The 16,163-nt window shown below is 38.3% G+C and overlaps 1 protein-coding gene across 2 annotated transcripts in view; it reads right to left on the bottom strand.

The window, feature by feature from the left end:
- Positions 1-16,163, bottom strand: part of LOC306883477 (storkhead-box protein 2-like) — a 57,644-nt gene that overhangs the window by 29,150 nt on the left and 12,331 nt on the right. The window contains exon 1 of one of the 2 annotated variants that reach the window (XM_079438762.1): positions 6,835-8,484. The exons of the other annotated variant lie outside the window; for it this stretch is intronic. Within the exon in view, the coding sequence (XP_079294888.1) occupies positions 6,835-7,000 (166 nt within the window). The 5' untranslated portion in view covers positions 7,001-8,484. Of the gene's footprint in view, positions 1-6,834; positions 8,485-16,163 lie in introns of those variants that run through there. 2 annotated transcript variants of the gene reach the window in all.

Genomic DNA, 16,163 nt, shown 5'->3' with positions numbered 1-16,163 from the left:
AGTAGTTAATACGTCAAGTATGCTACCCATAAAAACATATGCTGAATCTGAACTGCCGTCACTAGACACGAAGCCGCTCATACTATTAGAAAAACTGAAAAAAGTCAGAAAGGGAGACTGTTGAGAACTTCACGACATCTTCAGAATCCAAATAAATCATGGACAATGAAAACATGGTGTGCAACTGTGTGTGTTCCAGTGTGTGTGTGTGTGTGTGAGCACTTGTGTTGTGGGTACATGGCCATTCTGAGTGGCTTGCCAATACTTCAGCGTTCCCATCCAATCAAATGGCTAGAGGAGCACTCCTTTTCATGGCATCCAAAGCTGCTCTCTAAGAGTCTGGAAGGAAATGCATAGAGCACCAGAAAACAAACAAAAAGCATTCAAAAATGACAATCAAGCTCAACAGTCTCCAACAATCAAAACAGCTTGTGGTAAATAACAGTGTCTCAAAAGCCAATCTGATGAATGACTGGGAATGACACAATGAAGCATCTTTCCAATAAACATACATTAATTCATAACTCATGACATAGTGATGCTTTTATTTTATTTTTTTGGAAGACAGTAATGGGACACATATGACAAAAAAGACTTTGAACTGTGCTTAACATGTAAAAATATGGAAAAGTTTATCTTTTGTTTAACAAAACAGCTTATTATGTGCACAAAAAGCCTTAAACGATCCTTAGTGGAGTCAAGTTTTATGGCAAAGCAATTACATTATTTTTCAATTGTAACTTTTTTTTTTTAAGCACAACGCTTGCAGAAAATGCTTCTGTGCTCATTACTGAATGTCTATTTATCCATAATGATTCGACATTCATCATGTCCTGACATGCTTTTGAAAAACAAAATAGCTACCATACTTTTCATTCTATTAAAACATTTCACTCATATCAGTACTTGGACTTTCAGAAGAAAACGCCATTCTAATTTTGTCAAATCACTAAAACATCATTATTATGATATGCAGTGAAGCTTAACCTGATTATATGCTAGTACAGGTAGTTCTTGAAAAAGCATTTTTCACAGTGTATAAAAAGAGAGCGGTAGAGGTTGATAAGGGTAATTGGTCAAATCCAGTCACATGGTTCACTGACATCTAAGCTTGTCGCATCTACAAAATCAACCAACTATTACTCGGTATGCTCTGAACTGCAGGACCAGCTGTTATTTATTTTAGAGCTGTTACATGACACTACGGCCAGTCTGAGACCAGTGGGGTCAGATTAGAAATAATGACCTCATACGAAAAGTCAAAGTCAAGTCTGATTGCGGCATTAAGATGCCTTTCAAGATGAAAAAGTCTCTGATCTGGGCAGTTAGCTATTTAGAATAAATAGTCTACATATCATTAATCTCATAATACTGTAATGGCAAAGTATCTGGTTCCATATGTGCCACAAAATTGGCGTCTTATTTTTAATTTAAAAGCATTACAAAGTTTAAGGTCCCTTAATTCAGAAAATCTTGGAATAGTATGAGATGCAAGTCTTCAAAGACCATGAAGGAACTGCAGGTGGAAGTCTATCCCGCAACAGATGTCCCATTTGAAGTATCTACTGAAACAAAGTCTGGGATTTCACCACCATTTAAGTGAATCCCTCCAAAATCCACAAGCTGACACGGAGCTCTGACATTTTCTTGTAAGTGAGAGAACGTGTGTATGCGTGTGTCTAAAGTGGATCTGAAAGTCTCAAGATGTGTAGTGGTTTGAATCACAAAAGAAGTTTCCATTTTAGGCTACAAGATATGATAGGGTTTCCTAAATTAGCAATGTACAAATCTTTCCTCTTACTGTAGCACAATTTTTCTCTCAGAGGCTGCAACCAAAACGTATTACTTATTGCCTGAAATTAATTACACATTTGAAACCAATGCAGACTTCCTAACATTACTTTCCTAATGACTCTGGGAACTCCTCCAGAAAACCCCCAATAGTCAGTCAGTGTAATTGTGCTGAGCGATAGCCAGGTAAGATAACAGTAAATCTCTCTCCCAACTCACCCATGACAGCATAAAATTCCCTATAATTGTTTTAAAACTCCTTGTCTGAGAAAAACACTAAACTGGGGAACAAAGATTTTGGACACCGGAAAATATGATTGGACTAAACAGAGGAGCCAGTCAAAACAAATCAATAAGAAAATCTAAAACCCCACAAAAGTGTCCGCGTACAGCTGTAAGTTATCAACCTTGTCCGTCGACCTGATTTGCATGTGGATATCGCATACCATGACTCCCCCACTGACCTGCATGAATTAGCACTCCATGCTAGGCATGTGTTACTGCAAATGCAGAAGAGTAATGAAAGACAAGAAAACACAGGGTCAAGTTCAGCATTAACCATAAATCCAAAGTTTACAACTTTATCTCTGAACAATGCAGATGATTGTGCGACCTTTACTTCATAGTTTTTACCTTCCCGCCCCCAACTAACACTCCTCCACGAGAATGCAAGCCAGAAGTCAGGCGGTTTGTACAATCCGCAAACTCACTTGACCAGCAGCACACCGCCACCTCACTAAAAATATCGCATAAGCCATGTGAGGAATTCAGAGTCATTTGATTTTCTGTGGGTCTTAACCAATATTGGGGAGCAAATGCTTCCAACAGTTGTTTGAAGAAGGACAATAGGATGATGGTATTTCAATAGTTTATGGACATTTCTTTCCTGCATGAACAAAGACATAAAATACAGCCCAGAACTGCAAGTTTAAAAGACAGAATACACACAAAAAAAAAAAAAAGATATTTGCGTGAGGAACCCCTAGTAAAAACTAATTTGTTTAAAATACATGTATTTAATACTAAGTACAGTAACATTAACTGATATATCCCTCTAGACTTACTTATATAAAAATTATAATTCAACTTCATTTGGAGTACTACTTGTGCACAATGCATATTTCTTATTATTAAGCCTAAAATGTGTTTTAATACTATTATTGATGAGGATTGTCCTTGAATAATATCGGTCTTTAAATGCAAGAAAGTATACTTGCAGTAGTTCCACTTTAGCACAATACAATATACTTCAGTATATCTTTAAGTGGACTTCAGCACTAATTCCACACAATTAAAGTGCATTAAGTACAAAATTAGTTGTTCCAATTTAGAGACTTTTAAGTTTACCAGTTTAGTGTACCAAAAGTACAATTGCAGGGCATTTTTATTAAGCAAATAAATATGTAGATGTATTTGTAGCATAAGTAGCATGAAATTAATGTAAATAAATTGTGTATTTTTTTTCACTAGGGACCCTAAATCAAGTTAAGTCACACCCTTAACAAATTTGCTTCATCAAGAATATCAATGAATAACAATGTATTTTTTCTTTTGATAAAACAGTTTTGACATTAGTTCGTGCATTAGACATCACGGCCAATTTGAACATTTACACAACTTGAAATGTAAAACTGTATATGTGACCCTGGACCACAAAACGAGTCATAAGGGTAAATTGTTTTTAAAAATTAAGATTTATACATCATCATTTATACAAAGCTGAATAATCAGCTTTCCATTGATGTATGGTTTGTTAGGATATGACAATATTTGGCTGAGATACAACATTTGAAAATCTGGAATCTGAGGGTGCAGAAAAATCAGAATTTTGAGAAAAATCACATTTAAAGTTGTCCAAATGAAGTTCTTAGCAATGTATATTACTAATCAAAAATTAAGTTTTGATATAATTACAGTAGGAAATTTACAAAATATCTTCATGGAATATGATCTTTACTTAATATCCTAATGATTTTTGGCATAAAAGAAAAAGTCGATTATTTTGACCCATACAATGTATTGTTGGCTATTGTTACAAATATACCAGTGCTACTTATGACTGGTTTTGTATATTTAATCTAATTAATTGAAATAATAATTTATTTAAAATTAACGTGGTAAAATTGTTCATCATCATCTCCTGTTAGCTGACTGCACTGACTAATGTACATCTTCTGATCTGTATTGTAGTGTTACTTTAAATTGTCATTTTACCAATGATCAAATACAGACAATAAACGAAGTTATGATTTAAATGCAACCCTTGCATTTGAATCTGGAGTAGCTACAATATGATTTGCCTTTAATCTAAGATTGAAAGGAACAGATGTTTCTATGATTCCTTCTGATTGCATGAATCATTAACAACAGAAACTGCCTCTTCAACAAACCAACAGCAGACTTTACAACTAAAACCAAATGCCAGTGCTTTGATATCAGTCATGAGAACTCTCTAAATATTAACTACTTTACATCCCCTCAATGGAGATTCACTGTTTTAAGGAACTGTAAATTACAATGAAGTTGAGATTCACAATGCCTATACATCAAGGGAGCGCCGTCCAATCATTTTAACCAACTTTAAAACAGAACCTCCCACTTTCTCAGCCCCACACATTGAATTGCTCGCTAGTGCTTTATGCCCCAAATGACACCCAAACTCCACAATGACCACGTTATTTAACCTTTGACACCCAATGTTGCTAGGAAACATGAAGGATCCTCAGACCAATGCGGTTTATCCATTCCCATTCAGCTTTACCTCCAGTCTCTCTCACTTCAAGTGAAGCAAAATAGAACGTAGCCATTTTACACAGGTCAGCATAAATTTGAGCGGAGCACCTTCATGTACGTCAACCAGTGAACCATAATTCACGTACCACTGACACCAAATATGGAAGGCAAAAACATTTTAGGGGACCATCAAGTAGTGCATTTCACGTCAGGCTCAAGTTCCCTCCAATTGTTGGCTTACACAAAGTCTATTCTTGGACTTTGTTGGTGAGACTGCTGGACGTAGACTAATCAAACTGGGATGGAGTAATCCTTGGTTATCGCCTCTTAATTCTCTCGTTAGCGCAGAGGAGAGCAGATGTAAAGAGGGGTTCTGGCACAGCGGCAATAAGAGTATTTATTTTTATGGGAGCACTCTGTTGTTTCAGGTCTTGAGCTTGGGTCTGGGATCTCTCTGCAGTGATTTGGTATAATGACATCCAACAGGAAACCTTAATTAGCCGATCAAAATATGAGATGCAGTTTATCCTGTTATATTTTGCCTTCTGGGTCTGAACAAGTCCGGTAAAGTATCACAAAACGAGCACATGCGTAATCAACAAAGCTTAAATCTCATATTGTGACAGGTCTCAGCACATCTGATTTCAGCACATCATTTAATAAACGCAAACCTAGATTTGGAATACAGATGGGCAAAACTACACATTTTCAAAGCTGACTGGTCGGTGAGTTGTATGTATGACTAGTTACTCTTAAGGACAGGGCTTCCTTTAGGCTGACTAACAGGCTTCCCACATCTTTTTGACATTAAGATCGAATTTCAGTGTCTTTTCCAGTTATTTGCGATTACTGGATGAGGATTTTAAAAATGATTTGATTTTACATCATTGACAAAATATTTTAGATCTGTGTTCCTACAGCTAGAACAATTTATATTCAACTCCTAAAGTCCATTTCATTATTTTCCTGACTTCTCTAGGCCTGGAAATCAAAATACTGAAATTCCCTGTGGAAGTACTGATTGTATAATTAGGTTGATTTAGGGTCACATCCACCAGACCTCGATCAGACGCATTTCTTAAGGGACACATTCTTGTTCAGAAGCAGTTGGAAAGAGTGCAAAAGAAAGTCAAGGCAATAGTCTTAAGATGCATTTTTTACATTTTAACTATTTTAGCTAATGTATGAGACAGTACTGCGCACATGGACCAACACTAAAATAATAACAAAATTAATAGCATTCAAGATATCTGACAGATTTTCAAATATGTAGGCTATAAACTTTTATTGCACAAAACTACTTGAAGTCTGACAATAATTATCTTGAAATTCACAAGTTGGCTGTGGTGGCTACAGTTGTTCTGCTTTAAGAGAATGAATTTATGAATGCAACATCTCAAAGAGCTTCCCATGCTGAGAATCTAACAGCACAATAAAACCAGCATGCCAAAACATTGCATCTCTAAATTCATCCACTGTAAATCTTTGCTGTAAAAAATAAAGTTAAAGCAAAAACATGAATAAAACTAAATCTAGACTCGTCAACCTCACTGAACCATCTCTAGAAACTTGTAAAATATATATGTGACACTAGACCACAAAACTAGTCTTAAGTCGCTGGGGTATATTTGTAGTAATAGCCAAAAATACATTGTATGGGTCAAAATGATTGATTTTTATTTTATGCCAAAAATCATTAGGACATTAAGTAAAGATCATGTTTCATGAAGATATTTTGTAAATCTCCTACTGTAAATATATCAAAACTTAATTTTTGATTAGTAATATGCATTGCTAAGAACTCCATTTGAACAACTTTAAAGGCGATTTTCTCAGTATTTAGATTTTTTTGCACCCTCAGATTCCATATTTTCAAATGGTTGTATCTCTGCAAAATATTGTCCTATCCTAATAAACCATACATCGATGGAAAGCTTTTTATTCAGCTTTCAGATGATGTATAAATCTCAATAAAAAAAAAAATTTACCCTCATGACTGGTTTTGTGGTCCAGGGTCCAAATCCAAATCAAACTGTGTGTTCTTAAAACATGGAGCAGCCACGTGACAAGCTCCAGATGCAACAAAACTCTGCTAACACTCGCACACACAATAGCATGTTCAGACAGTGTGGAGCAAATGCTAAAAATAGCTGACCTGCATCTGTAATGCAAGAGACATAATCATCTCATGGCCTTAAATCTGGTGAAATTCATCCGTTCAAAGCAAACAAAATATAGGATGGCTGTAAAATCAGATGTGCAAATTAACAAAGTGCTGCTTCTGCCATTGGAGCGTAAAGGACAACTGACCTGTTATCATGAATCCTCGAGGGCAGTGAGAGATGAAGTGTTTAGGGTAATGTTTGTGGAGCCGGTAGTCTTTCTCGCTCCGTGACCGCATGCGATCGGAGGCCCGGTCCGAGAATTCGGAACTGGGCCAGGCCCTGCGCAAAGTGGTGCTGCGTGTTTTTTTCATGATGACCCCGGATAAATGCAGCGTGCTGGCACCAGCTCTGATATCTCACCACTGCGATCACACTTCAGACATGGCGGGATACTGTCGTTATCCAGCTCTCTCCTCTTCTGTCAGTCCGATGTAAGTGCATGCAGTGAAATGCACGCGCACACACTCAATCACAGATGCTCAGGTTGCAGAATCCCTTAGGAATGGTTTGGGGTCCTCCCAGTCCTGAATCGGTCAACTGCAGATGCATCCAGCAACACATCACCCTCCAAACACCTAATCCTGGTTTACGCTTTCTGCAAACAGAAGCACACATGCACACTACTCTCACATGCTCGCCGATCGCAGCGGCATGTGGATGGAAGACGAGGAGGTGTGTGGGAGTGGAGGGACGAAGGGTATGAGGGGACTCATGTGGGAGAGATGGAAGGAGGGGATTATAGAGGGGTCGGAGTGGGGGGCTGCGGGGTTTTCGCACCGTGAGAAGAACCCTAGATTCAAACAAAAGATCAATTCAGTCGTGTTTCACTCCACTAGTGCAGAGCCGTCGAGACAAAGGAGACCCCCAAAAACAAATTAGACTTTTAAGACCAGGAACCACAGTGGAGACAAAGTCTTCGTGTGCAGGGCAAGGGTCCTTCAACCATGCAGAAATTACAACCAGGAAAAAAAAAAGTGCATATGTGGGAGACACAAGACCCAAGTCCTCCCCCTTCTCTGATTCAAATCCAATTCTGAAAGAGCTCAATCTGTTTAAGAAAAATAATGTGTCACACAGAGACCCGCTTGGGTGCATTGGAAGACTTGTTGATTTCTGACGCGTTCAGAAGATAAACACTGATGCACTGAGCGAAGATCCGTCCATCTTCTAGTCTCTCTCCAGGCTGTGTTGTCTGACTTGTCTCTCTTGCACCAAGCACTCGTAAAAGCAAGGCTGGCGCATGCAGCTCCTGCTTTCGGCTGATGATTTGAGTAGCTGTCCGTCTTCAGACTTGTTGATCCAGTCAGGGTGCGCTTCTCGCCACAAAGAGACGGCAAGAGAAAGCCCTGAAGGTTCTCACTTTCTGGCAGTCCGCCCAGCCTATAGAAACCCTGAGCTTTATTTACATACGCTGCCTCGCGAGCTCCCCAGACAGTCGAACCGTCGCAGTAAAGAGCATGTGAGAAATGAGGACGAGGACTCCCTTATCTGCAAGAGACGAATGACAAAAGAGTAGAGTCTTGCAGTGCCTTTTCCAAAATAACTTATTTTCTCTATCCTCTTCTCTGCTTTTTGCACTGAAAATCCCTTCTTCCTCCAGGCAGAGTCATTCACAATTCCCACTCGCTCCCGTCAGTTTAAGCACCAGCTGCAAGAGAAATTCCTCTGGAATGCAATTAAAGAGATCCCTCCACGGCAGCGCGAGCGGGAAAAAGGGGGTTCGGGGAGCAGCGTGGAATGGTGAATAGAGATCTCTCCTGCCCTCCCTTTCTCTCTCTCGCTCAGTCACGCTGTCATCCCTCCCTACCTCTCCTGACAGGAGCGCAATCACGCAGCTGTTTGAGAACACAGCCAATCACTCCATGGCAGCAGACGGAGAGAGAATGTGACAGGATCTCTCTTTTTCATGCACGTTGCATTATTTAGTCAGAGTTGGAAATACAACAGTCACAAAGATACACACAAGAGGCGAAATGCTGGACATTTCAGAGTAGTTATCCTTTTAAATTTCACATGCTAAAAACTTTATTAAAACGATTATCAAACAGAATATTATTATTATTACTATTAATGATGATGAACATGTTTTTTCACCACAACAGCAAGCTATGAAAATGAGGCATTTAATGCAAAAAAATAAAATAAAATATCTATCCATCAATCTATCCTTGGTGAACAGAAAAGTATGGCGCATCATTTCCAACCAAGCTATATTTTTGTCATTATTATGCAAAAAGTTATATAATATTTTTAAAAGCAAAAAAAGTCTATTTTTAATTAAATAAAATTCATTAAAAATAAAAAATGAGTTTACTTATAAAATTGTACGTATCAAATTCTATGAAAGTAGTCATTTGAATCAGCAATCCAAAATGAATCAAAAATGTTTAAGCTGTCTATCCACAAAAAGGTATTAAACTTAATTCATAATTTGAGTTGTGGTGGAAATGTATACAGAAAAAAAAATTCATAAAAATAACCGATTCCATTAAAGCATGTAAACGCAGTCTCAGAAAACATTACCTTCAAACTTTCACCCTTAAAGCCAAAAGCAAACCTTTGTACCTTATATATTCCTAAAATGATGCATATTTATTTATTTATTTATTTATTTATTTAGTCATTTAGCAGACGCTTTTATCCAAAGCGACTTACAAATGAGGACATAAGAAGCAATCAAAACCAACAAAAGAGCAACAACGTGCAAGTGCTATTACAAGTCTTGGTTAGCCTAACGCAGTACAGATAATTATTATTATTATTGTTGTTATTTTTTAATAAAAAGACATAGATAAAATACAATTAGAATAGATAGTGCTAGAGTTAGAGGGTCAAGTAAAGATGGAACAGATGAGTTTTTAGCCGTTTCTTGAAGATGGGTAAGGATTCGGCTGCTCGGATCGAGTTGGGCAGGTCATTCCACCAGATGGGAACAGTTAATGAAAAAGTCCTTGAAAGTGTTTTTCTGTGTTTTTGGGATGGTACAATAATTCGTTGTTCACTTGAAGAACGCAAGCTTCTAGAGGGCACATAAGTCTGAAGTAAAGAATTTAGGTAAAGGGGTGCAGAGCCAGTGGTGGTTCTGTAGGCAAACATTAATGCCTTGAATTTAATGCGAGCAGCTATTGGTAGCCAGTGCAAATTGATGAACAGAGGCGTGACGTGCGTTCTTTTCGGCTCATTAAAGATTAATCTTGCAGCGGCATTTTGGATTAATTGTAGAGGTTTAATAGAATTGGCTGGAAGACCTGCCAAGAGAGCATTGCAATAGTCAAGTCTGGACAGAACAAGAGCCTGAACAAGGAGTTGCGTTGCATGTTCCGAGAGAAAGGGCCTGATCTTCTTAATATTATATAATGCAAATCTGCAGGACCGGGCAGTTTTAACAATGTGGTCTGAGAAATTCAGCTTATCATCAATCACAACTCCAAGGTTTCTGGCTGTTTTTGAAGGAGTTATGGTAGATGAGCCTAACTGGAAGCTGAGATTGTGATGAAGCGATGGGTTAGCTGAAATTACAAGCAGTTCTGTCTTAGCTAGGTTGAGTTGAAGGTGATGGTCCATCATCCAGCAAGAAATGTCTGATAGACACGCTGAGATGCGAGCAGCTATCGTCGGATCATCAGGATGGAATGAGAGGTAGAGTTGAGTGTCATCAGCATAGCAGTGATATGAAAAGCCATGTTTCTGAATGACAGAACCTAGTGATGCCATGTAGACAGAAAAGAGAAGTGGTCCAAGAACTGAGCCCTGAGGCACCCCAGTAGCTAGATGTTGCGACTTGGATACCTCACCTCTCCAAGATACTTTGAAGGACCTATCAGAGAGGTAAGACTCAAACCACTGGAGTGCGGTTCCTGAGAAGCCCTTTCTCAATAGGGTTGACAAGAGGATCTGATGGTTGACTGTATCAAAAGCAGCAGACAAATCTAGCAAGATGAGTAATGAAGATTTGTCAGCCGCTCTTGCAAGTCTTAGGGCTTCAACAACAGAAAGCAAGGCAGTTTCGGTCGAATGTCCACTTCTGAAGCCAGATTGGTTACTGTCCAGGAGGTTGTTCTGTGTGAGAAAGACAGAGACTTGGTTGAACACAACTCGTTCAAGTGTTTTTGCAATGAAAGGAAGAAGGGAAACCGGTCTATAGTTCCCAAAAAGAGTTGGGTTAAGAGTGGGTTTTTTAAGAAGTGGAGTTATACGAGCCTGTTTAAATGCAGAGGGAAAAATTCCAGTGTGAAGGGATGTGTTAACGATGTGAGTGAGTGCAGGTACGACTGCAGGTGAAATGGCTTGAAGGAGATGAGATGGAATAGGATCAAGCGGACAGGTAGTAGGATGACTGGAAAGGATGAGTTTAGAGACTTCTGCCTCAGAGAGTGGAGAGAAGGATGTGAACGAGTGTATGTTTGCTGGTAAGATATGTTTGATAGATTGTGGTGTGGAAAATTGTGCAGTGAGGTTTGTAATTTTATTAATGAAGAATGTGGCAAAGTCATCAGCTGTTAGAGATGATGAAGGAGGGGGAGGAGGAGGACAAAGGAGGGAGGAAAATGTTTTAAATAGCATGCGAGAGTTATATTGCATATAAGTATAAGTGTACATTTGAGGGCACTGCCCCACAACAAGCTGTAGTCTTTAATATAACATCTTTCTACTATTTCTTTCTGATAGTGTCCACTGCTGCACATTGTAAGTGCATAAATTAGTAAAATTAGTTAAAGTGTTTAAGTTATTTTCTGAAAGTCCACAGGGCCAATAGCACCCAGTTAGGAACCACCCTAAACACCATTTAAAGGGGTCATCGGATGCAAAATTCACTTTACAAGTTGTTTGAACATAAATGTGTGTTGGAAGTGTGTGTACACATCCATCCTATAATGATAAAAAATCCACCCAGTGTTTTTTTTTAAATCCCTATTTTAAATTCCCTTTTCTCAAATCGGGCTGTTCTGAGATTCCTGTCAGAATGATGTAGTTCTGTACAGACCCCTCCCACAATAGTTGATTGACAAGACCGTCTTACCTTAGACCCGCCCCGAGTGAACTGTGAGCTGTCCGCCATTGTGTCGACTCCAGTGCAGGGGAAGACACGATGTCTCAGATTTAGCAATTGAGGTGGATTGAGGTTTTGTTGTTGGATGAAGTAATGAATATAGCAGTCGTCATTTACCACATCTGAGCCTTTGAAGATGCAGAGGATTAACGTTACTTTCATCCCGATCTCCCTTAATGCGTTTATGTTCACGCAAATCATTCGTGATCATCCAGCTTCAACAGAAAAAGTGAGTGCAAGTTTTTTTTTTTTAATGAATCTTTGCAAATCGCCTTTCCTAATAACGTGCTAGTTAGCCAGTTTCCACCCCACGGAAGAGAGGGGCGGAGTCAGCAGAGCTCATTAGCATTTAAAGCAACATTGACTAGAATGGCTTGATGAAAACAGAGCTGATTTTGACAGGAAAGGAGGTGTTTTTACACTACCATTGAGAAATTTTAACCAAAGTATGTTATAACTTTTCATTAAGACCCTAAAGAATCATATCAACTTGTGGAAAATGGGCATCCACTGACCCTTTTAAATAGAATCTCTTGAAGATGCTCTGTGGTCGTGAGATGTTTTTCCATTTTGTCCAGTATAATTTGGCTCTACTTTTCAACAAACTGTATTTAACAAGGCTGCTCTGTCTTTCTGACTCATTCACCTCCGCAGGGCAGATCATTAATCAGAGGGAGGACTCCCTCTCTGTCCGGCCAAATGAGCAGCGAGAAACTAATGTTTTTCCAATAAGCCACAGATCAAAGGTCACCCATCCATAATAAAGCAGACTTCCACCATCTTTCTCATTAATATCAACAATCTGTGCTCACGGCTTGCAGTGAACAAATTGGCATCAGTGTTTCCTGAATGGAAACAAAAGGATGAAAGTAATTTATTCAAAGAATGGAACAAATAATGTGTAAGTATTTATGATGAACTAAATGGTGTCTTTTGAGCTTCGGAAATGGTTTGGTTGAGCACTTATGCTTTGCAGGCAGAGGGTGTTGGGTTACACAGCTCTTAATGGAACACTATAGAGTCATGGAGAGCAGAAACCTGCTGTAGGTCAAACGCAACCTTGGCTCACTAGTACAGACTTTGCAGGAGTCTTGGCAAATGCAGTTTACAACTTTCCATGAGGTCTGGACAGTTTTGAGGAAGACAACGCATCCACTGTGGCTAGTTTTATCTAGTTGGAAATCGAGCATGGCGCTAGCAACACTAAGGTCATGGGTTTGATTCCCAGAGAATGAATAGGTTGAATGCAATACAAATTCGCCTGCATCTTTGAGATTGTCAGAATTTGCATTTAACATTCTCTGACCAATTGCAACACCTACAGTTTACGACTCAGCCAATAAAAACGTTGCACTGTCTGGACCTCTTGGCATGACAGTCTCACTGGGAAACCCTCTGCTGTCGTTTCATGCCTTGCAAACACTCAAAGCTTCATTCCTCCATGGCTCTCAGAGTCTGGTTATCTCCGGGCCAGGCCACGGTACCAGTTCACTTTTCCTGGGTCTGTTGTGGTTCATATTTCTGGTTGTGTTATGTCAGGGCCATCAGTGATGACCGGAATGCAGACGAGGGCTCATGAAGCACATCTCTTTCCTTCCAGAGAAAGCTGACAGTGTGACCCTTAGAGGGTATAGTAGCATAACACACAAGGTGGCGGGTCAGAGGGGACTCTTAAAACAACAAATTGATCAAAATTATGATAATGGCAATGATAACAATGAAAGTTGGTCTTTGCATTGTGCACTCAGTATTAAATAAAACTATAGTACAATATAAAATTACATATTAGAAGAAACTATATTTGTAAAAATATATATATATAAATATTTGTCATTTACTGTTTCTTGGTAATTGTTAGAAATATATTAAAATATATTTAAATTCACAAGTGACTATAAAGACATTTAAACTGTCAAAAAAATAAAAATAAAAATCTACTTTTGAATGCTAAATTCCAAAAACTTAAGAGTCCTGAAATCCAAAATATATTATGGTTTCCCCCAAAATATAAAGCAGCACAATAGTTTTCAAAATTAATGATAATCAGAGATGTTTTTGAGCAGCAAATCAGCATATTAGAATGATTTCTGAAGAATCACGTGAGACTGAAGACTGGAGTAATGACATTTGTCATCATATTTGACAAAACAGTCCATTTAAACAGCAAACAAGTGATTAAATATCATCTACATTTAGCAGACACGTTTATCCAAAGCTACTTCAAATAAAGTATTTTCATAATGTATTTGTTGTTAAACATCAAATTCAGGGTTTAAATTAAACAACTGAAACTTTAAACCGTTTCTGTCCCCCAAATCGCTTTATTTTAACACTAATATTTAAAAGAAATTTATACACATCATCTGATTAATTAGTCCCATTAGCATCTAATACCATCACTTCATGTTTCTGCTACAATACTAAAGGTCCTTACACACTGAGTCCAAAATTTTCATGTGTTTTTTTTTTTTTAAATTCCTCATCCTTTCCAATCAAAATGTTTGCTAGGGATGCGAAAACGCAGAAAATCAAATCTGATCTAAACATTTTTTTACAACGGATGAAAGTTTTGGCACAACGTGAGATTGACACAACGTGAGGTCATATTTATTTTTTTTAAACGTGCGAAAATTTTGGACAAGAATTTCGGACTCCTTAAGACCTTTTACTGATCCCACACTTATGCTAGGCTGCAGGATTTTTTAATCCATGAAGCTCAGAACCCACCCATGCATGAGAAAAACGTGTTCTGAATTATCAACCCTGCCCCCCGCTTTCAAACCATACTGTTTTCCTTCTCTCTCACCCTCTTTTCTTCCAGGAACATCACAATCTCCTTCTCCCTCCTCGCAGCACCCCTTACTGTAAGAAACACACCGCTGATACTCCCACGCCAAACAATCCCAAACACACCTGCATTATTGAGTGTCAGAAAGCGCTCCAAGCTACACAGACAGTTCTGTTTGCCCATATTTAGGCCATTCCACCTCCAAAAATACCACAAATCACTCTTACATTTGCCATAGTAATGAAACAATTAGACAAGCTCTTCTCTGACTATAGGACTCAGCGTGTTGAAACTCAAAAGTTGCCTCTTATTTTACACCAGTCTGAACATGCAGTCACACATACATCATGTCTTTGGACTAAGGATTTCAAAAGCAAAAATGCTCTGAATCAAAGTCAATATAACAGAATTAATAAATGACAATTAACAAGAAAAAAGAAAACTACTTACTGCTATTTAATTAATTTTTGTATACCTGAATAACTTTCACTACTGAATAAAATTCACTGCTGCTGCTATCAACGCCTGAAATTGCTAACATGCAACTCTACTGTGTTGTGTTGGCTTTGAGCAACGATGCAAAACGGTGATAAAGTTTAATCTGCAGTTTAAGTCATGAGACATACTATTGTACTTTTTTGATCCTGGCACTTTGACTCTGCTCCCATTAACAATGCATAGGCCTATATCCTTTTCTAACCTGTATTCATGTGGCTCCTGATTCAGTAGCTCATCAGCTCATTAGTAAAGTGTGCATGAGCTGAAATGGGTACATGTCCACTGGTGTGGAAGAAACCCGCTCAATATCACCAAAAACACCAGAGGTCTGCTGCTTTAAAGAGCATCTGTAAAATGTAGCTACAGCAAGAGTGGTTGTCTTCAACATGCTTTATGATTTGCTTTTGACAACACTGGAAAACAAAGAAACAATATAAAATAAGAAATATTAAATATATATATAAATAACTATTTAAATTGATATTAAAATAAATAAAATTAAATAAAAAATAAGCACTCTCAGCTCCCATAGACAATAAACTGCAAAACACTGCTTACCTTCAACACCAGTGGACACGTGTAGTAAAATGTGCATGGGAGTCTAGAGCTTGATTAAGAAACACTGATCTAGAACCATCTCCATTAGTGGCCCTTCACAATCTGACCAGAAACAATCAGCAGTAATGTCTGTTTACAGGAGTCCATGTCAGATGTGGTGTGTATTATGAAGACAAGATGGGAAAAGCATGCTGCTCTTGATTCTACGGACACAGGGTGAATGTTTTGGATTATAAAGTCGGTCTGAGGACATACTTCTGAAAAATGCAGTGTTATTTAAACGGAATGTGTTCTTTCCCTCATATATCGAACTGGGGCCATTTCAGGAAAATCAGAAATGTTTATGCTCTTTTGAAATAGATCATTTTTATGTACTATGCAATATTTACAACTCAAAGTTGCCTCCCTAGTTCATACAGGACATTTAAGCTACAGGTCACTGAGAAGTCATGACTACTGTGAAGCCACAATGAGTACATTATTATTGTACATGTTCCTAATCAGGGCCTAACAATCTGCCACACCTGCCAATGGCCAGTGACTTGAGAAATTTACCCGCCATAAATATTTTGCAGCAGCC

Source organism: Barbus barbus (assembly GCF_936440315.1).
Source record: "Barbus barbus genome assembly, chromosome: 17".
In the NCBI taxonomy this organism is placed as follows: Eukaryota; Metazoa; Chordata; class Actinopteri; order Cypriniformes; family Cyprinidae; genus Barbus; species Barbus barbus.
Note: the sequence above shows the minus strand (reverse complement) of the source record. Positions and strands in the feature narration are given on the sequence as shown.